At 36.5% G+C, this 27,933-nt stretch overlaps 1 protein-coding gene across 1 annotated transcript; it reads right to left on the bottom strand.

Moving 5' to 3' along the window:
- Positions 1 to 351: 351 nt before the first annotated feature.
- LOC105329196 (collagen alpha-1(IV) chain) lies at positions 352 to 27,933 on the bottom strand. Its single transcript, XM_034472300.2, has 40 exons — positions 27,159 to 27,933; positions 25,147 to 25,203; positions 24,853 to 24,987; positions 24,661 to 24,705; positions 24,330 to 24,392; positions 24,097 to 24,177; positions 23,806 to 23,880; positions 23,613 to 23,675; positions 23,329 to 23,409; positions 22,777 to 22,941; positions 22,101 to 22,163; positions 21,879 to 21,977; positions 21,472 to 21,525; positions 20,169 to 20,265; positions 19,729 to 19,851; positions 19,330 to 19,635; positions 18,819 to 18,997; positions 18,197 to 18,394; positions 17,635 to 17,803; positions 17,138 to 17,248; positions 16,559 to 16,773; positions 16,148 to 16,307; positions 15,447 to 15,563; positions 14,543 to 14,713; positions 14,135 to 14,224; positions 13,707 to 13,868; positions 13,383 to 13,478; positions 13,079 to 13,168; positions 6,857 to 6,990; positions 6,157 to 6,463; positions 5,733 to 5,783; positions 5,244 to 5,429; positions 4,940 to 5,073; positions 4,396 to 4,540; positions 3,729 to 3,860; positions 2,945 to 3,152; positions 2,669 to 2,781; positions 2,134 to 2,339; positions 1,612 to 1,698; positions 352 to 1,442 (listed from the first exon to the last, which is right to left on the bottom strand). Exons 1-40 carry the CDS (start codon positions 27,225 to 27,227, stop codon positions 1,191 to 1,193), a joined length of 5,289 nt encoding a protein of 1,762 aa, XP_034328191.2. The 5' UTR covers positions 27,228 to 27,933; the 3' UTR covers positions 352 to 1,190.

Here is a 27,933-nt window from a genome sequence, read left to right as displayed (position 1 = left end):
AATCTGCAAAAGAACAACTTCCTATCTTAAAAACAGTAGGAGGTGTTATCCGTACAATGAGGGTACCCTATATGCAATATTTTGCCAAAAAATGACTAAGTTCAAAAGCTGGTATTTTTTCATATTTTACCAGAAATCAAAATCCTAGCAATATGCACACATCGGATATATGTACAATTGATCTGCAAAAGAACAACCTCCTATCTTTAAAACTGTAGGAGGAATTATCCGTACAATGAGGCTACCCTTTTGGCAGCCGCCCACCCGCATGCCATTTTCACCATTTTAATAAGATTTTTCCGTTGAAAAACCCTGTTAATAAAAAGAGAAAAAAGTAAACATTAAAACATATTATTATTGTAACTTTTATTTAAAGCATTTCTTTGACAAAAAAATTTGCTAAACGTAAAATTGATCATCGAATTTGTTAGTATAATTAAAAAATTTGTGCATGACATACTCATGCAACATGCATAAATCTGGAAATAAAAAGTAAAATACATTAAATTCTCGAACTCTTCAGAAAAATTTACGATCACGAAATATCATTTTAAGATATATATAAAACTTAGGACACATAGAAATACATGTAGGCTGCTATAAAGAAATTCACGGGAACAGCTCAGTCGAACCATAACATGCACTCAACCATGACAGTCATTCGTCATGGTTAAATCAGAAGTCATGAGTATCTACAGATGAACTCGTGAATCTCTTCAAAGCAGCCCACCTGAGTATCGTAGCTAACCAACACAGGCGAACAATGTCATATGATAAAGTACAAAATCTCAGGTACATAAAAGGCACATAACGTACATGTACAATTTCAAATACTCAGTACTCAAAACTTGAGCAGGAAAATATCTACACTTCTTTATAGCACCATGTGAAATCAGACAGACATTAAAAATTGAATCACATAGAAATATAATACTTAAACACAGATAAAAAATGGGACAAATACATGTATAATATTTCATGACCATTTACAACCAAGCTCAAACTATAGTTCATACTCCGTACACACACCCCATTAATTAATTAATTGATTAAGACAAATAAGCAAATCGTTGTTGACAGTACCTGCTGAGATAATTAAAGTAAAAGACAACTGTTGCATAGTCTTGGGTCACCTTGAGTAGATGACAGTAATACTGCTGAAAAAGCAATGAGTATTCAATGGAAGCCCGCTACTGGCGTGCACACACTCTGCAACGACTGATGCGCTGCTCCTGAGAGCCAGCCTTCAATGTCTCCGATATCGGGGTTCGGAACTCTTCGTATGCTCTCAGTGTTGCCAGCCAGAAGCTGTAGGATGTGGCGTAGTGGTTGCAACGACCATTGCCGTGGCATTCAATGAAAGGAGTGGCCCGGAAATCCTCCAGACAAGATCCGGGTGACTCTAATGCCTGGCCAGCACCCCTTCCTCCTGCTCCAGATGACTGAAAGACAATGGATAAGTTTTTAACATTTTGAAAATAATATGTCTGTAGAAATAAATAATTAAATTTTTACTTCACTAATGAAACACAACTGAATAAGTTTTATCTTCAATTCTGTTGAAATTTTTTTTTGATTTCCCAATAAAAGAAAGAAGAGAGATGATTTTACCATCATAAAACTGAATCCTGTCCACATACTACGGAATCCACTGGGACAATCTGGAATTCTGGTTTCCTGACTGTGAACAGCCACGACCTACAAATCAAATTTAAAACATAAACATGACAGCAACATACAGATATATAATTGATTTACCGCCCAAAAGAGAATTTGAAATCTTCACACTTTTTCTTTTACTTATTGGCAACCACTTTTAAAAATATCTTATACAAAATGGAGTGCTTGTACAATCAAATGTTTTAATGGTATCAAATACAGTTTTTCAGTTCTTTAGGATATAAGATATAGTGTTAACCTATGTTGTATAGGATGTATGATATTGGGTAGGTACTGATTAACATATTTTTTAATTTTCCTAATTACAGAGAATTGATACATGTATATGCAAAACATTAAGTGATAAAATTATTTTAGAGGAAGCTGCTTTTCGCTAAAAATGCAAAATTTTCCAAACGTAAATTATGACTCTAAGTATCTACTGGCATGTGAAAGAAGTTGTCTAATGCTAACCTCTGACACAGCTTCACAGACGGAGCATCGACTGATGTACCGCTGGAGTGCGGGGCCTTCCACAGGATTCATCATTGGCAGCATGGGTTCTCTAGTGGACAGCCAATAGCTGTAGTCGTTTCTCCAGGCCACGTTACAGACGGTATTGATGTTACAAAACATGATGGGCATGGTGCTGAATCGCCTCAGACAGCTTCCAGAGGTTCCTGGAAAACAAATGGTTCATAACAAAATGGTTTTAAAACAATTTATCAGAAGAATTTCCTGTCATACAGAAGTCCCTGCATATCATATTATACATAATAGATACTAAGGACTAAAGGGTTATCAGTACTGTAATAACTGTAGAAACAAAATTTATTATTTTTTTCTTTGAAACTATGATGGAATATAATTCATTCTATTGATAAATGGATGCATATATACAGTAGATGTCTTGTGTTTGCACAGAAACATCTTTAAACCATGCAGGCTGGAAATGTATCCAAGGTGCCAGGTTTGAAATAAAGCAGTAAAGTTACTCAGAGTTACACACCTAAATCTTGTCCATGACTTCGGCCGTTTCCTATGACATGAACCAATGAGAAGCCATCCCATAATTTGGCAGTTCCTGCTGGACATTGAGGTACAACAGTTGTCTGACTGTGCCTGTGGAGCGAATCAACATCTTATAGTCACATTCATTCATAGTTATAATGCAAAATAATTAATATTCTAAAAAACAAAATAATTATGCCAGTTGCACTTCCAAATTATATTAAGGACACACAGAAAACATATTTCTAGCTTTAACAACTGTTGGGTGTCTTACCTGGCAAAGTAGATTCCGTATCCCTCTCCCACTGCTCCAGATAATCCGGGTAGTCCTGCGAATCCCTTTGCTCCAGGTAACCCTTGTCTGCCCCGCTCCCCTGGAATTCCGGATAGGCCGTTGTTTCCTGGGGGGCCCTTTACTCCTGGTTCACCTATATCTCCATTTCGGCCTGGATCACCGGTAAAGCCTCTGATTCCATCATCACCTGTTAATGCAAAGTACATGTGCATGTAAATCTGGGGTTTTCATGACTACTTTTATCTATTGCTTCTATCTCTTACCTACTCCCTTCTCAAGTCCTTGCATTCAACATAATCTGTTATTTCCATTACCTACTCTCTCTCTCTCTCTCTCTCTCATTAAAGCTGAACACTACTCATAAATTGGCACCACCACATACGACTGCAAACCTGAAACTCGTGGCCAACTTGTAGTATATTCTAAGTTGATTATATTTTTGGTTTTTATTTCTTGTTTTATGTGCATTTTCTGTTTGTAAAAGATGCATTGACCTGTATACCGGTCCTTCATGTTACTTTTCTCCTGGCTGTTAAAAAGTTCGGAAAATTTTATAATTTCATTTCAACCTAGTCTCACTGCAATGTAAAAGGTATTGGGTATGTCTACACAAACGAGAACCCTTCAAACGAATACTTTACAGAGGGGTTGTAGGGATAGCAGGCAATGAGAGGGAAAAAAGGCGGACAATGCCTCTAAAGAGTAGAGTTAAGTTTTAAACAAGCCATGTAACTTTACATGGTCCAGTGTGTCAATGACCTACCTCTCTCTCCGGCCAGTCCATTCCGGCCTGGTTCTCCCTCTGGACCGGGGTTTCCTTTCTCTCCTTTCTGCCAGGGCAGAGCCTCAAAGTTTGTAGGCATAGGTCCAGGATCTCCAGGCAAGCCAGGCAATCCTTAAAAAAAAGAACCATATTTGTAAAACCCTTAACAATATCTCCAGGCAAGCCAGGGAATACTTTAAAAAGTTTAACTTTAAAAAAGACCTCTGATTTAAAACCCTTAAAAATACATATAAAAATACATATAAAGTACTACAAGGTTACTTATCTGTGGGTGGGCAATGGAAGAAGGGATTAACACTTTTAAATAGAGTGAATCCATCAAATAGAAATTGAAGGCAAAATGAAAAAAAGAAAATTGCTAATATTTCATTTCTTATGTCATATTTTAAATTCAGGTGTTTTGAATCAACAAAAGATTCCAACCACTACTTGGATACAGTACCTACCAAGTTGATAATCAAAGAGAAATGAATAGAGACCAAACAATATTTTATTTTTTTATTGTCATTCCTAAAATGCAGGATTTATTGATAAGACTCTCACCCCTATATGGATACAGCATCTACTATTGACCCAAAAAGTCCATAAAAATTAAGCTACCTCAAATATAGATAAAGATATCAAAAGGAAACGAGGGAAGACATACCGAAATCTCCTTGCTCGCCCTTAAATCCATCCAGACCATCTGGCCCTCGATCACCAGGGACACCGACACGCCCATTCTCTCCAGGGAACCCCATCTCTCCTGTTCGTCCTTGTTCGCCCGGAATGCCATCCAGACCCCTTTCACCCTACAGACCAGGAAAGAACCATTGCTTTATAATCTGTTTCAACTCCCAAGAATTTCAAAAGAGACACTCAAATTCTCTTCAATCCAACTAAATGAACATGGCAATAATTCTATTTCTCAAGTTTTGTTTTGATACCAGGTATTATTGGTGAATAGAGTAGCATATTTATTTACAAAGTATTGTTTTGGTATCTGCAAGCCATTATAATCATGAAAGTTAAAGACTTCAGCATACAAAACACTGCTAAATCAAGAGTTCCTGTATATAAAGTTACCACTGAAGCCTATAGCTTACAAAAATATTTGCATTTTTTACAAACTTGGAATAACATGCATACCATTATGCTGCTCAAGATATAACTGAGACTCAATTCAGACTTTCCTGTTTAGTAACTATTACCCTTCGTCCACGGAATCCTTGATTACCCACAGGTCCCTCCTCTCCGGGGAATCCTGCAAAACCCTGTTCTCCTTTCTGTCCGGGGATTCCATTTAATCCAGGCTCTCCAGGGAATCCCTTAAGCCCAACACGCCCTAAAACGATTTTCTCACATGTGAGTTGATAGAAAGTAGAGTACTTTTCAACATGCTTACTCAAAAATTCCTATTGATACAATGCTGTCAAGTTAAAAAGCAATTGCGTGAGGGTGCAAAAGTTTGTTTTACTTTGAAAAATGGCTCTTGAACCAAATTTCTTTCTGTACCTCGTTCTCCGGGGAAACCATTATCTCCTCTCTCTCCTTTGAACCCTTGAGGACCGTAACCAGCCTCGCCTGCCATTCCCTTCAGACCGGGGAATCCTGGGAAACCGTCTTCACCTTCCATTCCTTTCTCACCGGGACGACCTGGCTGTCCGGGAATTCCAAAGTCTCCGGGCTCTCCGATCACACCTACAATTGCGTTGAATATAAAAAATGCACACAACAAATAGTATAAGGAAAAAATACCGTTTATATTATAATTTAGCAATTTTCACGATTTAATATATAATTTTAATTATATTACATATTAAAATTAAGTAATTTTCACAATTAAATACATTATTTTAACTATATTCTTGATCACTTTAACATTAAAAAAAATACAAAACACAAAATTTTATTTATCAGGTATTGTTTGCTACTAGAAACTTTCAAAATCATAGTGTTTAAATTGTAGTAAGTGCATACTTATCAAGTACTCAATGTACTCACCAAAAGCGTCCTCTCCTGGAGGTCCGGGACGACCCACAAATCCAAAATCACCTGGAAGAAAATTTGAACTCAGTTTGAGAAATTTAAAGAATGTAGGAGCAGAAACATTTGTTGGGGATTTAATTTCCTTATTTTCGTTGGTAGTCTTAATCAACGAAAACAAATCCGTGACAAATTTTTAACCTAAGTATTAATATAGTCAGAGTTATTGCGTAATTTATTTTAGAGATTACGATATGACAAAATTATATCCCAGTTAAATTCTATTTCCGAAATTTTAACCGAACGAATAATATGTGTTTCTACAGTATCTTTATATATGTTACTTGTTCAATATATTGCTAAAATAGAACATCTGAAAACATTTTTAAAACGATTAATTCCCCCAATTTTCCCCAGATTGCCTTTAATCCTCTTTACTTACCCTGATCTCCCTTCCTTCCTGGACGGCCAGCCCTACCCTCCTCCCCTGGGATTCCATCGTCTCCCTTCAGTCCTTCGAATCCAGGCAGACCATCTTCTCCAAGCATTCCTGGGAATCCCGGGAGTCCGTCCTGACCGAGATCACCTGGGAATCCTTTAAGTCCGTCGGGACCAGAACGTCCGGGCGTTCCGTCAAATCCTTGCTCTCCTGGGGCACCAACCACGCCCCGTTCTCCTGGGTAACCAAACGCACCCCGATCACCTGGGGCTCCGGGGAAGCCATCAGCACCTGGTAAACCACTCACACCCTGAACAAAAAAAATTAACTTTTTCAATTTTAAATAAAACATCTCAAATGTTTAATTTATACACTTTGAGTTGAATTTTGCAAAATCTTGTCTGATCAGCAGCAATTTCTCCAAATATCTGGGATGGAACATATTCCAACATAGTGCCTTTCCATCTTTTGTTTTCTCAACAACATTCTCTTTTCAGTAAATCTTGTTAAGGATGCCAATTCAATTCTTGTTTACAAAAATGCTGACCAGGTCTATAAAAACCTTTTTAATGTATACACAGTCCCTCTATCACTGTTCCTAACTTTACTTCCTTTCTCTCTTATGTTTTCCAAAAAGACTAAACCGAACTAGAGTTCCTTGCTTTGTCCCCCCTTCCCCCACCCATTTTTTTCTACTACCCACCCTTTCTCCTGGGAATCCATCCAGTCCTTGACGTCCCGGCTCTCCATTCTCTCCCTTGAATCCAGGCAGTCCGGATCGACCTTGTTCTCCCGGTATTCCAGGTAACCCTATCACACCTCGCTCTCCATCATTGCCTATAACAATCAAAGCAAAATATACATACAGTGTACGGAAGAATTCTAAATAATTCTTATCAAATATATTTATTCATTGTAAGTGCTTCTAGATGCTTTTGCTGATTTGGTTATAAAGAGCAATTGTTTCAAACTTTTTTGCAGAAATTGAAAACCTCTGAGTTATAGTTATTAACAACCTTAGATTTTTTGTTATATATTTGAACATTTTAAGCCTTTTCCATAAAATGCTAGTTTCAATTCAATTCTGCCCCCCCCCCCCCAAAAAAAAATAAATAAAAGAAAAAAAACACACACAGTCACATGAAAATAATAAAAGTTTTTGATTTAATTCTATCTTCCTTTCTTTAATTCAAGTGCACATATATTCCTGGAATGATTATGAATCATGCCAATCTGTTTAATTTTCTGTCAAAATCTTGGCTAAAATCTGTGGATATTTTCTCCATAGACCTTACACCCAACCAACTTGATAATATCCTTTGTTAACACACAGGTCATCATTTTTACCTGGACCATGAAAAACCCTTAAATAACGTCCTCAAGAACCAATTACTTTTTTTAACTGCTGACAAATAATATTCCCTATCATCAAGACCCAATACCACTGACAGTGTCTGATTCAAAAATATACCACATTTTTTCTTTACCTACATTAGACAGTTATAGCAAAATCAATATATAAGCTAGGTGTTTTCACTCCATTGACGTTTTGTATATAGAGGGAAAACCACTCTATCAAGGTCACATGTCATATAAAAATAGTAAACAACACAGATTGTGTATTCATGCATGTCTGTATATATTTATAAAAAAAACAGAATTTAGGAAAGATATAAGCAAGGATGGTAATAAACTTAACAAAGGAAATAAGCAGGTATGGTAACGAATGCACATAAAATCAATTGGGCCCAAACATTTGTCGCAGTGTCTCAACACTGGTTTGCACTGGCTCTGCTGTACAGGTAAAGATGAAGAGATTTTTCTGCGTAGTACTGTACGTAACTCTTAATTGACTCATGCAAAATAAATCAAAAGAAGTGAAGGATTTTCATAAAACTGGTGTGTGTTCGATCCGGACTTAATTGACATTGAATATTCCACCAAACTGGAAGCCTCAGGATTTATATACATCAGTGATAATTAACAGGTATTTCCTGCAGAATGATGTTTTTATTATTACGTTTGTTTCTACTCTGTCTTTGTGTATCGGACATTTTTACTCAAAATGATACCACAGCAACTCCCTCTACTGGTTCTGTCAATCAAGCCTGCAGCATTGTCGTCCTTGGCAAGAAAACCAAACAAAACTTTGAAAGTCTATTCAACAATGGTGCCACAAAAATGGTGAAGATCAAGTTCAGTTTTCAAACTTCATCAGGAGGGGTTCTCTCCGGCCTTGCCAACACAGATATTTTTCTCCCCTTAATAATGATCAAGACGAAAGGATCGGAAGGAAGAGGTTTGCTCCTCCTGAAGGATGAGATGGTTTCTATGCCTTTTTCGGCCTTGCGTTATGGAGTGGAGAGCTTCGACGTGAGTATAGCTGAGAGTCCTCCTAACTGCTTTGTTACCCAGAACCTAGATGTCACACACCTTCAGACGTTGTTGAGGGACTTGGTGCTAGGCAATCTCGATCTGACAAAAAAGGATGAAACGCCAGAGGAGCAGCGTGTATGTAATCAACACATTAGAGACAATGGGAATGGGGTGGCAGAGTTTTACTATGTCTGCTGCTACAGAGATGATGAGGGCAGAGTGATATGCTCCGAGTTATCCGAAGACCTGTGGCTCACAGTCTTCTTTTATATTGTGGTGGTTATCAACATTCTTGTGGTACTGTACAGCCCGCTGTTGGTTCCGCAAGCATGGTACCGCGAGATCTATGTTAATCTAGTGTACAATCATGAACTGAAAGAGCACGTCAAGTTACGGATCTTAAAATCAGCTAAACTTCCAAAGGAAATGAATGTCTCAAGTAAAAACACAATCAAAGTGAGTAGCATTGAAGATGATCCTGACATGCCAAAATTCAAAGGTATAGTGGCTAACCTAAAAGAAGATCAAACATACACCATTGCAATATCCAAACTCATGTTCAAAATGAAAGCAGATCGCCTTGTTCAATCTAATGATGTTCCAGTAGGGGTATTCAAGACATTGTATGATACGATAGTAAAGTGTCAAATTCGTGAACGCGATGCAGTCAAAGACTGCTGCCATAGCAACATTTTTGGCACTTTTAAGAAACCATGTAAAAAATCTGTCTTGTGGCATGAATGCTTGCAGAAATTCATGCTCCTGTGTCTCCTCCCTGTGCTTGCTGCACCTTGGATAATCCGACTCTACTTCTATTATATCTATGAAGACACCCACAGAGCACAGGAAAACATGGCTGCAGAAACACGAAACCTGGACATGAACTATCCAGGAAACCTTCTGGTGTACTTCAATCCCGTCCATGGAATATTCTTATTCTGCTATGCTGCATTGGCCATTGATATTCTCTTGTTCAGAGTTCTTCAGAAGAAAGTGACAGAGAGGTCGCGATACATTATCCGAACATGTTTCAGGGATATGCGAAGCATGAACCGATCTCGGGCACTGGGATACTGTATATTCACACTCCTGATCCCCATTAAGAAATATGGGATCTTCTTCCTTCTCATTGCCTGGGTCTACTGGCTGATAGCTATCCCCATCCTGCTTCTAGTCATTGCATTCTACTTCATGCCAATCGTGAATATAATGTGTCGTCTCCTTTTTAACTACCTTGACACAATTTTTCCATTACAAAAGTGCTTCTCTCCCATAATTCGTGCTTACCATCGCCTGTACAAAGAGGACTATTCCATTTCTATACCCATCTTTGTAGAGGACCATGTAGGGATGCCAAAGAGACCCAGCACTGCGATAGACAAAATTGTCAACATGGTGATAACACTGCTGCTGATTATTTCCATTGTCTCCTTCACAGTGCTAGCACTAGAGTTTCTGATTGTTGTTGTGGAATATATCATCCATCAGCTCATTGGTCTGGTACTGAACTGGGGGGTTTGGTTCAAGTATGCTACACTAGCGTTCATCTTAGTCATATATGCCAAAGACTGCTTCGGAAGTGTCACCAAAAAATATCTAGTGTTCAGCGAAAAACTGATAGCATTTGTCAAGTCAAAAGCCGAGGAAGATATGAAATTGTTCATAATTCAAGAACCAAATGAACAGGGAAACAATGCATTTCAAATTGACGATGAGTCCAACTCGGAACAGCAATTTGAACTGTCTGTTGAAGATTCCCATTTAGAATGGCACATGCCCCGTGTGGTACTCTTCCTTGACAACACTGATGTGACATACATCACTAAACACCTGTTCTTTAAGGTCTCTAATATGCCAAATGCTGGATGTCCCGGTAGTCTCATGACCAACCTGTTTTCCGCTTTGTCCCAGTTTATGGTTATTCTGCTGTTCCTGCTTTTCGTTCTTTTGGTCATTGCAGCATTCGGTGAAAAATACGAAGTATCGGGCATTAACCAGTCTGTACTTGCGGCAGTGGGAGGAATTTTGCCTTTCGTCTTTCAAAAAATCCTTTTCAAAAGCCCTCCTGATTTTGATTTGGATACCAGCAGTCCAAATTTCCAAAATGCTTTCAATAAGATTCTCCACGAATATGTAGAGTACGCCTTCGTCTACGATATCGAGCCAGCTGATGAGATAAAAGAAAGCTCTGACCAATCGCAAGTGGACCTCTTGATAAATACAAGTGACCAGAGAGACACGGACACTCCTGGTGGCACCGCTCATATTGTCTGACTCCGGTTTGGTATATTGTACTGTATATATGTATTTTATATTATAGTGATCTATTTTTTGCTATTTTTCAGTCATTTTTATTTTGCAAAAAGAGGATGGCAGATTTTGTGTACTATAAAACACATTTAAAAATGTCTTACACAAATATTTTTTTTATCAAATTGATTTATATCTCATTTTGGCAGAATTTGGAACTCACACAAAAAATCTGTTTGATCTGTATTTTTTTTTTTTTATATATTTGTTAAGTGCATACTTTGAATTTATGATATTCAATCAATTTATTCTCCTTACATATACATGTAAGTAATATAATACAATTGTAGCCTTTTGATGAGGTCTAAAAAATTGTTTCCATAGAGCTGTTGAGAGTGTAATGGCCGAGGACAATGTCAGATGTTAATTGATATACTCCTTTGATATTAATTGATATACTCCTTCGATATTAATTGATATACTCCTTCGATATTAATTGATATACTCCTTCGATATTAATTGATATACTCCTTCGATGTTAATTGATATACTACTTCGATATTAATTGATACCTCCTTCGATGTTAATTGATATACTACTTCGATATTACCTGTAATTGATATACTCCTTAAGTATTAATTAATATACTCCAGACCTATCAAGTCTAAGGTCTGTTATGATATCTTTTATGTAATAAAAACCTTTCTACAGTATTTTAAGGTTAACTTTTTTTTTTTTATTTCTATGACAAGTAAAGTTAGTTTTTTTTCACAGAATGTATACCATATATTAGAGTAACAACAATTGACTATATATAATAAAATATTGTTTAGGAGAAATATGATATTTTGTATATTTTTTGGTATGATGAAATTGTGTACTTAAATTTTGAAATCTTGCATAATTAATGGGACCAAAGTCTCATTAGTATGACAGTATATAAAGTGTGTCTGGTACATGAACATACATTTTATCCCAACATTCTGGGACCTTAATTTCAACAAATTTTTTAGAAATTACAATTGTTCAGTTATTTATTTACATGCATCATGGATATGAAGTTTTTATTTATTAATATTATACCATATTTTCAGCGACTCATGTTTTTTTTTTAAAAATTCATTTTTCTTTGTTAATTTAAGTCAGTGTTCATATATGACTTTGTGAAAGATAACAATTAAAAGCTTGCACTGCCCAATTAAGATAAATTATGCTGTCTGAATTCTTGTTTTACAATAACAATTATAGCCCTCATGATATTGCAACAGTTTTAATGCTGATTTATTAAGGACCACTCCTTGTCTGTATGACAGGTGTTGTGTTTTGCTCATTTCACACAAAGCAAGGTAGTTAATTACAATTCATTCAATGAGATGACCATGCGGTTCTAGAAGATATTAAATGAACGATAATCTGTAGAAGCATCTTTCTAATCTATCTTACATAACTTAATTTATTGTGGAAATTTAACAGCTTTCATAATGTAAACAATAATTGATTTCTAATTAAGCTTTTCGTACACAAAAGCAAGCCATTTATGTAATAAATTAACAAGTCTCTACAGCTAATGATAACTAAAATATGATATTTTGTGTTTACATTTATGTATGAATAAAAGAACAGTCAAAATAGGAATATTTTCATGGTACATGTCATAAAAGACTATTTTACTTCGAAAGCAGGATTCAAATTCATTCTTTTGTAAATCATATTGTACAAACTATGAAGTAGGTAAATCTCTTTGCAAATATCAAACTTCTTACATGAAGCCCCATTATACCTGTCATGTTAAAGTATGTGCCAATTAAGATATTTATGCACATTTGGACTTTTATTTTTTTTAAAATAAACATACCTAGCTGTGAAAGAATTGCAATTAAAATTGATAAAAGGGAAAATATCCAAGATATCTTTATTGACACATTATCATACCAGTAATTCACAGGAACAGAAAGTTTTTTTAACGGAGATTTAAAATGGGTAATGTTGACATCTTTTCTCCTTTTGGAAGTCACTTGGAAGTACCTTGGCAATTTTTAAACATTATCATTATGTTGCTATATGCAAATTTCCCCTAGACTTTTTATTATTAGTCCTTTATTGAAACCTAACATGCTGGAGGGGGTGGTTCAAAGAAGAAATGTTGGGAATTTTTCATACTGTTGAATTAAGGCCATTTGAACTCTGGGGTATTTATAAATATCAAATAATTTTAAAAAAAACGTGCTGCAAAAATATCTTGGGACAGAGCTAGTATAGTATACCTCCTCAACAATGCCTGTTATAGTAAAATTCTCACCTGGAATTCCGCCAAGTCCGGGACCCCCTTTCTCTCCTTTCAATCCATTCAATCCAGGGAAACCATCACCTCCAGGTCTACCATTTCGTCCTAAAATCCAATTAGTAGAAATTTGACATTTTTACCAATGAATTTCAACAAAATGTGGTATATCTAAATGTATTTGTATATGTTTGATCGTGACGGACCAGTCCGGGATTCCAACCAGGGCCCCCTGAATCTCTATCCCAACTACTACACCTCCACAAGGTTAAGCTTAATCAAAGGGTGGTTTCTATTTAATAACAGAAATAAGATCTCATACCCGGCTCTCCAGGAATGGAATTTCCAACCTCTCCCCTTTCTCCTTTCCGGCCTGGGAAACCATCTTGTCCAGGTCTTCCAACAACTCCTACTTCTCCTGCATAAGCAAACAAAATTGATGAAATCCCAACTTCATATGAGAGTTATCTCCCTTACATCTAAGAGTGTATATACTTTATCTGAAAAACCTTTTATCCTAAAAAAAACCCATGTTGAATTGAATCTGTGTGAAGCTGGTTAATGAGTTATGTCTCCAACAAATGAACACCATTTTATAAACTTATCTCATTCGTCATATCTAACTTCTTGTTGCCTCTCTTTTTACCTGGAATTCCGTTGTCTCCGGGAAGCCCTTGGAGCCCTGGTAACCCAGGTTGACCAATGTCACCCTCTGGCCCCGGGAATCCAACTTCACCAGGTTCTCCCTTTAATCCCGGCAATCCGAATGAACCGGGAAATCCGGGAAGGCCAGACTCACCTCTAGAACCTGTACAAGTCCAAAAAGAGGCAAAGTTAACACTCAGGTATATTTCACACAGAAAAAGAGACGATAACTATAAAAATAACACGTCTCAGGCATATTTTACATATTGGAAAAAACAGGCATGTTTTACATATTAGAAAAAACAGGCATATTTTACCTATTAGAAAAAAACAATTTCTATTATAAATAACACCAAAGTAAATTGAACATGCAAAAACTGACCCTGCCACTTCCCTTTTTGTGACATGTTTTAGCACCTTCAGGCTTACCTTTCACACCTGGAACTCCTGATTGTCCAGGTAAACCTGGTTCACCTGATCGTCCCTGAAATCCAGTGGCTCCCTTCATTCCAGGCAGTCCTATATAGGCACAGAGTTGAAAGAAATATGACAAAACAAACATTTTACTTATCACCTGCATTACCTTCAGGTGTTGAAGGTGTGGCGTATATTACACCTAACTCAAAGATTTGTAATTTAAATACTAAAGAACGACAAGTTTTAGGACAAATAAGTAGCCAATGAATTTTGCTAAAGAAAAATTAAATTTCAACATTTCTTTTTCTAACAGCATCAAGAATTAACAATAAGAATTAAGAATCTTTGTTTCAACTGCAGTTGATTCCAAAAAAATGACACTGGCTTAATCTTTGATGGTAGACTCTTATTCTTACTCACCATCATAACCGGGCAGTCCTGAGAGCCCGGGCTCTCCCGCTGGGCCCTCACGGCCAGGAGTTCCGTCCAATCCAGGTGCACCATCCAATCCACGCTGACCTTTAAGCCCATCTTGACCAGGTAACCCTGGTAGACCAGGATCCCCTGGGGCACCAGTTAAGCCTACCTCACCTAAAACAAAGACAACTCTGTGATTTAGGAGGCTGGAGAATCAAAAACTTTATATGTATCATCCACCATTTAACCATGCATTTTAGAAATCATTTTTTTTTTTTTAGCTATAAACTATTTTTTCAAGTAAATGTATTGAATAATTCCAAATATTGTACATTTCATATCTGAATATTATCCTATATTTGTTATTCAGAGCTCTTTTTCTATAGAAGATTAATATCCATGTAGTATGAAAATAGCCACTAGCTGTTTTTGATTTGAACATATTTTATTATGCAAATATACATTTACATAAATGGATAGGCAGCAGGCAATGCCTATGTAAGCCTTCTCCATATGCCACTAGCTGTGTATATAACTATCCAAATCTCTTAAACATTAGGACACCACAGGATGTGGAAGACCATAAAAAAGTAGGACTTATGCAATATACAATAAAACTAGAAGAATTCTAATATTGTGATAACAAAATCTGACAAGTTGTACAATCTGCTGAAAATTAATCAAATTTAACGGAACCACCCAAAGCCTTACATGCATCACTGTTTTATCATCTAAAAACAACCCAAAGTCATTAAAAGATAGAACATTGGAGAGAAAAAGACCCACATTGTCAAGTTTCTTGAAATTCTATGGTGGCACCATAGAATTTCAAATGCAAGTACTGAAAGGTACACATGTATATAATCAGTGATTTTTCAAAACAAAGGAAAAAGTGTCCTGGATTTACCTGGGATTCCGTCTCTCCCTCTAAATCCCTTCAGGCCAGGAAATCCTCTGAATCCTATGATCCCCTTTTCCCCCTTTAATCCTGGGAATCCAGGGGATCCATACTCTCCAGAGTCACCTGAAATCAAATATTACATAATGAATTCTCAACCTCCACCTTCATAAAGTAAGATAAAGTTCTAAATAGGAAATGTACAAGCATTCATCAAATACTTTGTATTCAAGATTGTCTGAGCTGACCCTCAGTCTTTTAACTTTAAACTCATCATGGTTCATACTTAAGTTCATGTGTAAAACTAAATCAAGAGAATTTTTTGTATTTTAAGCTATCAAGATGTTATACAAAGATAAGGCAAAAATTGCTGTCTAATTTTCTTGAAAATTTAAAATAGAAAAACATGAGGAAAAGTGGAAATTTCTGTAAGAATGTAAACCTATAAAATTCTAAAATGAAGAAATTGTCTTGACCCTTTTACCACTAAATAAAGAAATTGAATAAATTAATTGGTAATTTCCCTTTTTCCTCATAGAGACACTAATATACAGTACATTGTAATTATTCAATCAAGAGCTTGATTTTTTTTTCATTTAAACAGAAAATTCCTGAACTTGACAACTATTGCCAACAGTGGTACATATTTTTTCCCAGTAGATTGATAAGTTTAAGGAGAAATCCCCATTTTGAAGGAATTAGTATCTAACCTCTAATTCCCTTTGGTCCAGAGAATCCAGGTCTTCCCACACGCCCTATCTCTCCAGGGTATCCCCTCTCCCCATTCAATCCGGGCAAGCCTGGGTCTCCCGGTTCGCCCTTGAGAAGTTCCATGGGGGGTGCATCAAGTCCAGGAATCCCAGGGTCTCCCTACAGAAAAGACCAGCAAACTTGTATTGATTTCTGTCAGATTACTTAAAATAACATCATACAATTACTGTAAACCAACTATCATTCTCTACAACTTTATTTTATGATTTACCTGTGAGATGAACTGGTTCGAGGCAATTAATTTTTGAGACCAAGCCTTACCCCAGACCTGATTTTTTACTACAAATATATATGGCAAACACTGGTCCCTGCGAGAAATATACGTGACAATGAGGCTCTTGCTTACTTACCGATAATCCAGGCAGTCCGACCACACCTGATTCTCCAGGTAGACCCCCGTTTCCAGGTAGACCAGGTAATCCAGCGAATCCTGGCACCCCAGGGTAACCCTTTTCACCCACGCGGCCTCTCTCCCCGGGGATACCTGGCTGACCGTCATCACCCTTCATACCAACTCGCCCCATTTCTCCAGGTATGCCGGGAAAGCCATCCTCCCCTTTCATTCCTGAACAAAAAATAATAAATTTAACCATTATAACAGATCAATACAAAAAAACACACGACAAACAAGCTTATAATGAGTTGACACTTAAATAGTGAGGTGATTTTCATTCCCCTAAACTTAAAAAATATATCGAACAAATGGTGGATATATACCAAATTACGCTTAATTATAACAAAGCAAAATTGTTATCCCCCTGGTACTTCGCTTAAAGCATGTTTTATGGTATATTATTAATTTAAAAAGTTCAGATAAATCTATCATGCTATCTATAGTATTTATGATTCTGCAATCAATTGCTATATTCCTTAAAAAAAAAACCAAAAAACACACAAATTTTGTCATACACACAGCATCAAGATCTCACCAAATATTCCTGGAAGTCCATCTTGGCCATCTTCTCCAGGAATTCCCATAAATCCAGGTTCTCCCTTCTTTCCAGGCGGAATGTTGATTCGGGAGGGTTCACCTTTCTCTCCTGAAGAAAAAAAGAATTCAAACATGTCACACAACAAATGAATAAGTAGATTCCTTATTTTACATAAATACAACAAATGAATAAGTAGATTCCTTATTTTACATGAGTATTTAATTCAGCGACTTAACGATTTTGCATCAAACAGCAGAATATGAAATTGCGAATGCTTAATTTTTATCATAATTCCATAAAGTTTACATCTGTCCCAAAAATAATAACAAGATTTTAAAATCCGTGAGATGTGTTTCTCGTGATTTTATGCGGACATTATTTCATTTTGTTTAATAAGGAATTTACACTATGGATTTCTACTGCACATAATGTTTATAGATAGACAAATCTCCTAGCCATATTTACTCTGAATTTTCTCTAACGAAAATCCATACCTCTGAGTCCTTTTAAGCCTGGGTAACCTTCTATTCCGGGAAATCCCTTAAGTCCAGTTCGACCCAGTTCACCTGGAATGGAATCTCCAGGCATTCCAGGAAGGCCGTTTTCTCCCTGCATTCCAGGTAAGCCATCCAGACCCTCCAAACCTGGATCTCCTACTTGACCCTATTAAGGTCAAACACATTTTAAAAAAATGGATAGAAATGGGTTTGAAATCTGTCTTCTTCTATCTATTGATAAACTGTAGATTCTTTATTTTATGCCATTACTTCATTCTGTGATATTGATGTTTTGTGTTAAATCAAATCACAAAAATGTCAGAACTATCAACAAATTCATAATTTTGGAAATTCGATGCTACGAGCTATTTTAAGTTCTCTTTATTTTATCCTTGAATAAATATGTGCCCACACAGACACCCCCCCCCCCAAAAAAATTTATCCTATGTATAAAAGCATGCCGAAAAGGACACAAGTGAGCATGATTTATTTAGAGGTCCATCAATCCTTGATCTCTACAGTATTCCTACGCTATGTGTGTTGGTGGTGGGATTCTTACTCTTTCTCCCGGTACACCAGCGTAACCTTTAGGTCCTCTAGGACCTACGGCTCCGGGTTGCCCGGCCCTTCCTACTGGACCTGGAATACCATTCTCTCCCTTAAGCCCTGTAAGGATTTCTCCAGGTGGCATCTGAAATTCTCCAGGCTCTCCTTTCATTCCAACTCGACCTATTTCTCCAGGGATACCTGCTGGACCCTGAAATAGCAAAATCAAATTTTAAATTAATAGTTAATTCCCAAAAGAACAAAAACAACTCCTGAAAAATTATATTTTTATTCTTTTAACACATTTTCCTGGGCTGAAATTGCCTTTAATTGACATATGTATCATATATGTTTTACAGAATTTAGTTACCTCATCAATCTGCAGGGAAATTAATTAAAAACTGTCCTAATGGGACTAATACCACTGCAAGGCTAATTTCAAATGAGACAAATATGAATATAATACATATGTACAAATTTTCAGACTATTCCATGCAGTATTAAATAAGTTTATAGGGTGGACAAAAATTGTTTTTACAGACAAACATACATACAGAAAAGTGGACAGACGGAGAGGGTGATTCCAATAAACCTCTTAACTTCGTTTGCGGAAGTATAAAAATGAACCTACTTACCGGTTGACCTTTAGCACCTGGTATTCCGGGGAATCCTGGCACGCCAGGGTCACCTGGTTGTCCTTGGAAACCTGACTGTCCTGGTTGTCCGGGAAGACCAAACAGACCTGGTTCACCAGGGTCACCACGGAAACCGGGCTCCCCCCCTGGACACACTCCACAGTCATCTCCCCTTGGACCTACAAATCAATTCAATGTCTTAAACACTTCAAGTCAATTAGTTTCTACTTTAAGGTTTACAAAGAAAAGTTCTCTGTTTAAAGAATACAAGTTTATTTGAACATAATTTTTAATGCATAAACATAGCTGGATTAATTAGCAGCCATTATCAATGTAAGTATTTTCTTCTTCTCTTTAATGGAGAGAACTGTTTGCCTGCTGTTCAATCCATATTCATTTATATACTTCTGTGTATATTTCTGAATAAAATACTTCTTAAACTAAGCATTTTCCAAGAATACAAGTTCAAAATGATAAAAATTATGAGTATGCCATTGATTAAATTATGAACCTCTTTCCCCTGGAATTCCGTCCCTTCCATCTTCTCCTGGAATTCCTGGATCTCCCTCTTCTCCAGGAAATCCCACTGGGCCTTCTGGACCTGTTACATCAAATCCTAGACCCGGGACACCATCAAATCCCCGAGGACCCGGCTCTCCCCGCATTCCAGGAAGTCCATCCAGTCCAGGACGCCCAACTTGTCCTGATTCCCCGGGATATCCCTGTACTGTGTCTCCGAATGGTCCCTGCTCTCCTTCTCTACCTTTGAGTCCAGGAAGTCCAGGCAACCCTGGAACTCCGTCCACACCAAAATCACCTAATAAAAAAAAAGATAATAAGAAATCATGTTTCGGATTAATAGATAAAAGATAAGGATTTAAAAAGAAAAACTCCTCCAAAGTATACGTACCTATATCTCCCCGATCTCCAGGATAGGAAAACCCTGGGAGTCCTCTGTTTCCTGGAATTCCATCAGGACCTGGGAGACCTGGAGGTCCATCTCTTCCGATAGGACCATCAACACCATCCAAACCTAAAGAGATGGATTTCAAATTTATCATTCATCTATAAATTCATTTTTAAAGCAATGAGGTATGTGCAGGTTGTCCCAAAATTCTATAATTTTTTTAAAAATCTGTTAACTGTATCTTTTAAATTTCTTTTGAGTCTTTTTCAAACAAAACCGAAAATTTTTAATCCAATAAATGCTTTGCTTACTGCTTGAAAAAGGAATTTTAAGTTAAATAGTGTTACATCAGGTTTTCTTTCATTAATTGTTAATGAAGCTTCATAGCAAACTTTTATACAATTCCATTGTCCAATTTACCGGTACTGTAATAATAGACTCACCAGGATATCCTTGAGGTCCCTCGGGACCTGGGTCTCCTGGACGACCTCTAGGACCAGGCCGACCTTGACCTCCTCCTTCAGGATCTCCACGAGGGCCCTGAAATTACAAGAGGCACAAAAAAAATGAAGATTAAATTCCTTCAAAAATATGAAAATCATGAAATTTTTATTTTATATAATTTGCTAATATTTTCAAGATGAAGAACTACTGGAATAAAATCATGGTTACATTGAGAATAAGGAGAATATCAAAAAATTGGGTTTTCAAATAAGTATTCATCTATATGTATGCTTCCTAAAAATAAAAACTATATTTTTAAACATTTAAACAACATCTAGATTCAACTGAAAGATTTAAGATGTTTGTGAAAAATTCAACCAGGTCACAAGTTGAACCTATATATATATAACAGTTGAGCTTATTGCATCAGTACCAATTAAATCTGCACCGACATGTACCAGTTGAACATATACTGTGGTTTCATCAATATTCGTTGAATACCAATTTTCGTGGATTTCGTTGTTAATTTAACCCATGAAATTAAATGTTCATTGAAATGCAATTTCTATTAACATTTTGTTGCGTAGGGTCATTGGCCACGAATTTACATATCCTTGAAACTGTGATTTTTACTTTATCAACGAAAATTGATACCCTTGAATATTAATGAAACCACAGTACCCATACCATGAATCCAAAGTCATTAGTTAAAGATTCATCTACTAAATACCGGTAAACCAAAACCCATGATACTTAAACCAAACCTATCAGTTAGACCAAAACTTACCAGTTGAACCCAAACCAAGAAGTTAAAAGATAAATCTACAAAATGACACAGACCCATAATAGTTAAACGAAACCTATCAATAAGACCCCAACTTACAAGTTGAACCCAAACCCAGCAGTTAAAGATAAATCTACAAAATGACACTGACCCATATTAGTAAAACCAAACCTATCAGTTAGACCCAAACTTACAAAGTTGAACCAAAACCCACCAGTTAAAGATACATTTACTAAATGCAGGTAAATATCGGTATTTTGAAAACCCAAACTTACAAGTTAAACCCAAACCCACCAGTTGATCCTAGACCTATCACTTGATTCTACATCCATTAGTCAAACCGAAGCCCATCAGTAAATCAAATAAATATTTTATTCAAGTATATAAGAATACATGCATTGGATCGAACAGCAGGCACAATGTCTATACATGTTCTCTCCCCCACCAGTTGAACCCAAACCCATCATTTGAATCTGCAGCTCCCAGTTGAACCCAAACCCTGTTGAACCAACACTTACCCGGTCTCCCAAAGCTCCCCTCATTCCCTGTCTTCCAGGGTCTCCAGTTCGGCCCTACAAAGAGAAATATTACAATTTTTATTTTTACTATTTCCCTGTAACGGGATGCGAGAAATATTGACGAACCAGACCGGGACTCAAACCTGGGCCCCCTGAATCTCTAAAGACATGCATTACAAACTGAGCTATCTGGCACCAGTATTTGTATCAGTCAGATCGTCACATCCCTAAACGTGTTTTACTAAGACTAGCATTTTCTTTTGAAATCTAGCTAATTACATTTAAGATATGAGAAAAACGTAATACTGACATTTTTTACTCACTTCTTTGGAGAAATATCACCTGCAGTTAAAATTTGTTCCATTACTAAACAAGAAAAGGAACAGCTTGATTACAGAATAACTCACTATTTCGCCTGGTAATCCATCGTAGCCAGGGTTTCCGTTTGATCCCTTGTCTCCTTTGAATCCAAAAGGTCCTGGCGGACCATCTTTTCCACGTTTTCCCTAAACAAAACAGCAGATATCAAGACATCATAATCAATTATCACTATTACCGTATCTACTGAGAGATATCAGCCTAGTAATTTTTGCTGAAAAATATGCTCTTCTGGGTTCTTTGCAGCTTACCCTCATTCCTTGCATTCCTGGCATTCCAAATGGGCCTTTATCACCTGCCATCCCGGGCAAGCCCTAAAAGAGGAATTGTTTTTTAAAAGCTGACTTTGAAAATTACACCGTAAAAGTACTCAATTTAGCTTTCATTAAAGAGGAGTAACGCTTACAAACTGTTCACTTCTACATTCAATCAAACACCACAAATTCAAGTGCAAAAGAGCCGAAATTCCCGGAAAATTAATGGAACCAGAATTTCTTCATATCAAGGACATCTACAGTGTCCTAATTCCCTAAGGCTTCCAGAAATTCTCTGCAGCGCTTTAAGAGGAGTTGCGCTTATAAGAAAGAACAGGACTAACTGACTGGCAGGTCAAAAACATTATACCTTCCTCAACAAGATGCTTGGGGTATAACAATAGTGATTGCTCCAGAGTGGGCAGCAATGTCACAAGATATCTGTCACTTATTTCTATGAGGGATGTTACTGTATAGATTCCTAATTAAAAGCGAGGAATTGATATCCGCGTAAAATTGTGAGAAGCACATCTCGCGAATATTAAAATCTCGCTTTTATTTTTTGGGACATGTAAACAACATGAAACTATGATTAAAATTTGGCATTTGCAATTTTATGTCCTCGCGGAATTAAGTACCCATGTAAAATAAGGAATCTAAGGTATTAACTAACATTTTCTCCCCTCTGTCCAGGATAACCAGGCACTCCAGGACGTCCGTCGTAACCGTCATCTCCTCGATCCCCTACGGGCCCCGCACTAATCTGGTTGGGCTTGTTGCCAGGAAGAGTTGTAATAATTCCCTTGGGGCCTCTCAATCCATCAAATCCTTTCTCTCCCTTAGAAAAACAAACAAAACACAAAATAATATGGAAGTACCATATATCTGGTAATTTTAGCGGTGATCTAATTTTCACTTTTTCTGCGATCACTTTTAAATCGCAAAATATTCAATATGAAGAAATCATATCCGGTATGTTTGGTATAAGAAACTTTTTTAATCGGAAAATATAACTGGCACAAATAAAAAATGGTACACATTTTCTCTTGTTTTGTGAATTTTGTGACATGCGAAAACAAAATGGATGTATGGTATGATGTTATCATAATATTATGTCAATTTAGTAACGGACTCAATTAAATCATTTTTATAATCTGCAAGAGATAATGAAATTTTGCTGCTCAGTTTCTTGGGCACCTAAAACACTCATGAAATTTAAACTGACCTTTTGACCTTTGGCTGGGTTTCTGGCTGGGTCTCCCATTTGACCTTTTGGGCCTTTGACTCCAGGAGTTCCAGGTTGTCCCTGAAAAAATGCATTTGAAAATCAATTACAATTTCATCAATTACATTTTATACAGTATGTTAAACTTCAACAAAACCAAAGTGTGGTCCAGTCTAAAGAGAAGGCATCCAGATCTTTAAAGTACTTTGCATCAATATGTGTTACATATATCTGATGATAATAAATCCCACATGAAATTTGTTTCAGAATTAAAGTGCCCTTACCCTGCGTCCCTCTGGTCCCTGAGGTCCCGGGGGACCTGGTCTACCTGGAATACCGGGGTCACCCTGAAGATATATATATATATAGATACATGATCAGAACATCAAACAGGTGTGTCAAAGCAAGAAAATAGACATGATCAATCAGATATGGAATATTATTCATCCAATGAATGTGTCCGATCATGTAACTTACGGAGGGTCCCCGTCTCCCGGCGTCTCCTGGATCACCCTTTGGACCAAAGCCATAAAATCCATCTCCAGGATCTCCCTACAAAGAAAGTGGAACATACTGAACTACATTGTACTCACTGGTAAAACAGGTGTCAATGGAGTTAGATTATGCAATTCATTTAAGAGGGCTCAATGGTTGTAAGCAATATTATGTAATCAGTAAATGTAAATGAACAACCATTTTGTTGCCCCTGAGAGCCCTTAGTGGTCAACAAGTTGAAGAACTGAGTGGAATATATTTAGTAGTCTGTACCTTGGTACCATAAAATCCTGGCTCTCCTCTTGGACCCTGTATCCCTGGCAACCCACTCACTCCTGGAACACCGGGCAAACCCTGAAAAAAGACCACAAAAAAGGTACTGTTTATACAGGGCAGACCATGCTGAAAACAACTTTATGGGTACCGTGCATATTGAGTCACATTAAACAAATTTCATTTTAAACATTCTATATTAAGAACTTATATAAGAATAGCAGAACACCTACCTTTGTACCATTGCATCCTGGGTAACCTTGAGGTCCTACAGGGCCTTCTAAGCCCTCATAACCCTACAAAACAATACATTGTATATCGAATATCATCATCTTAAAACTCATCTGGAACTAGTGGCTAAGCAGTAGTATTGCCTGTTCTGAGAAAAAATATCTAGCATTACAGAAAGCTTCCAAACTTATTCCAGAATTTAATTGAATTTCTGACTTCAAGATTTCAAAATTTTGGGGCATGCAAATTAGATATCTAGTGGGAAGATATAGGAACACCACATCATTATCTAGCAATATTGGATGGAAGAGAGACAACTTGTGAATGACTTACTGGAATCCCAGGAATTCCTGTCATTCCCTGTGGACCAACGTCGCCCTGGAAACAAAAAAATCAAGAAAATATCACATCAACTAAATTCACTTGCATAACAATGAAGTTAAGATGCTGATTATTCAAAAAATAAATGTTTCAAGCAGAACTTGACAATATGTGTAATATGATATAGTGCCTAGCAGCACTTACTCTGTTTCCTATTTCACCGACGCCTCCTCGATCTCCTCCATCTCCTCTGAATCCTTGAGGTCCTGGGGGACCTTCATTTCCGATAAATCCAGGTAACCCTTGGGAGCCTCCCAATCCAGGTAAACCAGGTGCTCCCTAAAAGACACACACATAGAGTCATATCTTGTTGAATTCTGCACATATACTGGGATGCAGAAGATCAAGTGAAATATAAACAAAAGAATAATTATGATTCATGTTTACATCAATGTTTATTTATGACTTGTTTTAAAATTATGAAAGTGTTTGTCTCACCCTCACTCCTTTCTGGCCGGCACATAAACACACGGTGGAACTACATCCTTTACAAGCCTATCGGAGAAGAAAACATGAACACGTTTATGATTGGATAAATAAGTGTGTAACTCAGTGGATAAATCATACGACTTACACAGACAATGATTCGATCTGACTAAATTTGCATTTCTAAAAAGAGATACATGTATATGCACTACAAAAATCCAAATATTTTAAAATTTAACGAGCTGATGAGTACTTATACATGATGAAGAAAAACTAAAAACATTGTCAAAATTTATCAAGAAAATTCTCATTGTCATGCTGTACGTCTCTGAAAAAAAATTCCACCCCAAACAATTACCTACTGTATTGTGCTACTCATTTTTTTTTTTTTTATCTTCATAGATATATGCATGTACTAGTGGTTTTAGCCTGTTTTTTGTGATCATTTGTATGTACATGTACTTATGTTGAACCTCATATACCAGTGAACTGGTCTTGAGAGAAATAAAGAATTGATTTGCTAAATTTTTTTTAATTGTGTCTTTTTGCCCTTATTTCTTTTCTTCTGTCTTCATCAAATTATTTTATATTGCAAAAACACCATAATTGTTATCCATAAATTTTTACTGTTTCATTTGAGAAGATTTTTAATAGGTGCTCTGTAAACCTAATCCAAGAAAAATTGATTATGAAATGAATTAATATGTTGAAAATTTACAGCTTAACTCTAAAAAAAAAATAATAAGAGCTCATAGTTTTGTGAGATATAGAAAGGTATTGCCAAATTTCTCATATTTCTTTTGGTTGGTTTTCATGAAGCCCAAGTTTTAAAAAAAAAAAATTTTTGATTTTGTAATGAGACATGAAAACTTCATGTTTATTGCTTGCAGATTTTCAAAGCAAGGGAGCAAACTCATTTTATTTCCCACGCAGTTATGCTAAACATTAAATTTCTCAATAAACTTCAGTTTACAAACACATCATTTAAATAGCATAATTATAAATTAAATGAAATTAATTAATAAATGCTACTATTTTTTTTTTAAAAACTAACATTACCAATCCCGCAATGAGTCATTGGTTTGAATTACACTACTCTCGATCATGAAGGGGTGACCGAGGGGTGGGGTGGGGGTGTTGGGTGTTCTTATACTTAAATCATTATATCAGATAATTTAGATAATCATTAATAAATTAATTACAACCTGCACAGTTTTATCTTAATTTAGACAGAGATCCAATAACATGGCAGATATTTCTCTATTTCTTGGAGGTTGGGCTTATAAATCTCATGAGTTAGCACAAATAAATATTCCTTATGAGAGAAAAAAAATTAAAAATGAAAAAAAAACCTCAACAAATCAGTTGTTAAGTTTTGAGAAAAAGAATTATACATGTGTTTATACTTTAATAGAAAAGAATTTATACATTTAAAAAAGTATAGCTATCAAACATGATTTGCATAATCAACATGTAATTAAAGTATGCCTTTTTGAAGAAACAAAGTTTACATAATAAACCTAAGTATACAGAATTTGTTCCTTAGAAGAAAACATATAAACAGCACTATCACAAAAGGTTTCAATTGTCAAAGGAAAGAGCATTTGCTTTTAAATAAATCCTTCATGTAAAACAATTTAACACACCAGTTTAAAATAAACGGATGATAAACAACAAACTACGGTTTGTATATGAATTCTACTTGTTTCAGATTCATTGCTGACGGTCGTCTTAAACGTAAATTACGACCCATGAAAATATATCCGACATTTCTGCAATCAAAGCTTTTTCTCTCATCTGCGATTTTAGAAAACACAGGTTTTTTCTTTTGTTCTTTTTTTTAGGGGGGGGGGGGGTTATGATTCAAAACAAGAAATCATTATTATCAACCTATAAGATATTCATAAACAGTAAATGTCGTCTCAATAAAGTTAGAACGAATATTGTCGTGGATGAAAAAAAAAAACCAACCCGATCGCATTAGCCACTGCATGGCGTCGAATTTAGAAACAGACTATACTTACTGCTCCAAGAGATAGATCAAGAGAAAGTCCAAGAACCACCAGGAATAAAATCACATCCCGCGGTCCCATGGTTCTTCGCTTCGTCCCCCTTAGTCCGCCAAGGGACAGTGTACAATACACTTCGCTTCCGTCACCAATCTATCTGTCTTGACCAAAAAAAAGAAGCTTCATAGAAGTTTAGCGGGACATTGCGACCATCTTGCAATTCCTTACTTCTCAGCGGAGCACGGTAGCTGCCTCAGTCGCCAGAGTGATCCGCCCACTTTTTGCCAAAAAAATCCCAAATTTTTAGACACTTCAAATCTACAACTATAGCACTATTATCCCCCGGTGAGTCACTTTTGACTGTTGTCAAGAGGTCCTCTCTATTTAACAATACAGAAAAGAGGTTTGTGACCACAAAATTGCTGAAATCTTGGTGCACTATTTTCGTTGCGCGGAAGCGTTCGCAAGATGCTGCTGTATCTCACACTAGTTTCCAAAGTTCTTGGACGTCAATCAATGTAAATTTTCTGACGAATTCCCCCAAAACGTTACCCCCTCTTTGGGAGAATTTGCTACCTACAGACTTCTCATGCTGACTAAAAGTTTCTTTTTTCTTCTTGATCGTATTTTATTTGCATAAAGACAGAGGCGCTAAGTACCAGGTTGAGATAAGAGTCTGTAGTTTGATAATCTTTTGTGCTAATCCGATTAACGACAGATTATTATGCATGCGCTTTATCATCTGTATCCCATCATAAAAGAATAAAATCTGTTTGTAATCCCAAACCCC

The sequence above is a fragment of the Magallana gigas genome, chromosome 8 (assembly GCF_963853765.1).
Source record: "Magallana gigas chromosome 8, xbMagGiga1.1, whole genome shotgun sequence".
Classification (NCBI taxonomy): Eukaryota; Metazoa; Mollusca; class Bivalvia; order Ostreida; family Ostreidae; genus Magallana; species Magallana gigas.
The sequence above is the reverse complement of the archived record's forward strand: the minus strand, read 5'-3'. Positions and strand labels throughout refer to the sequence as shown.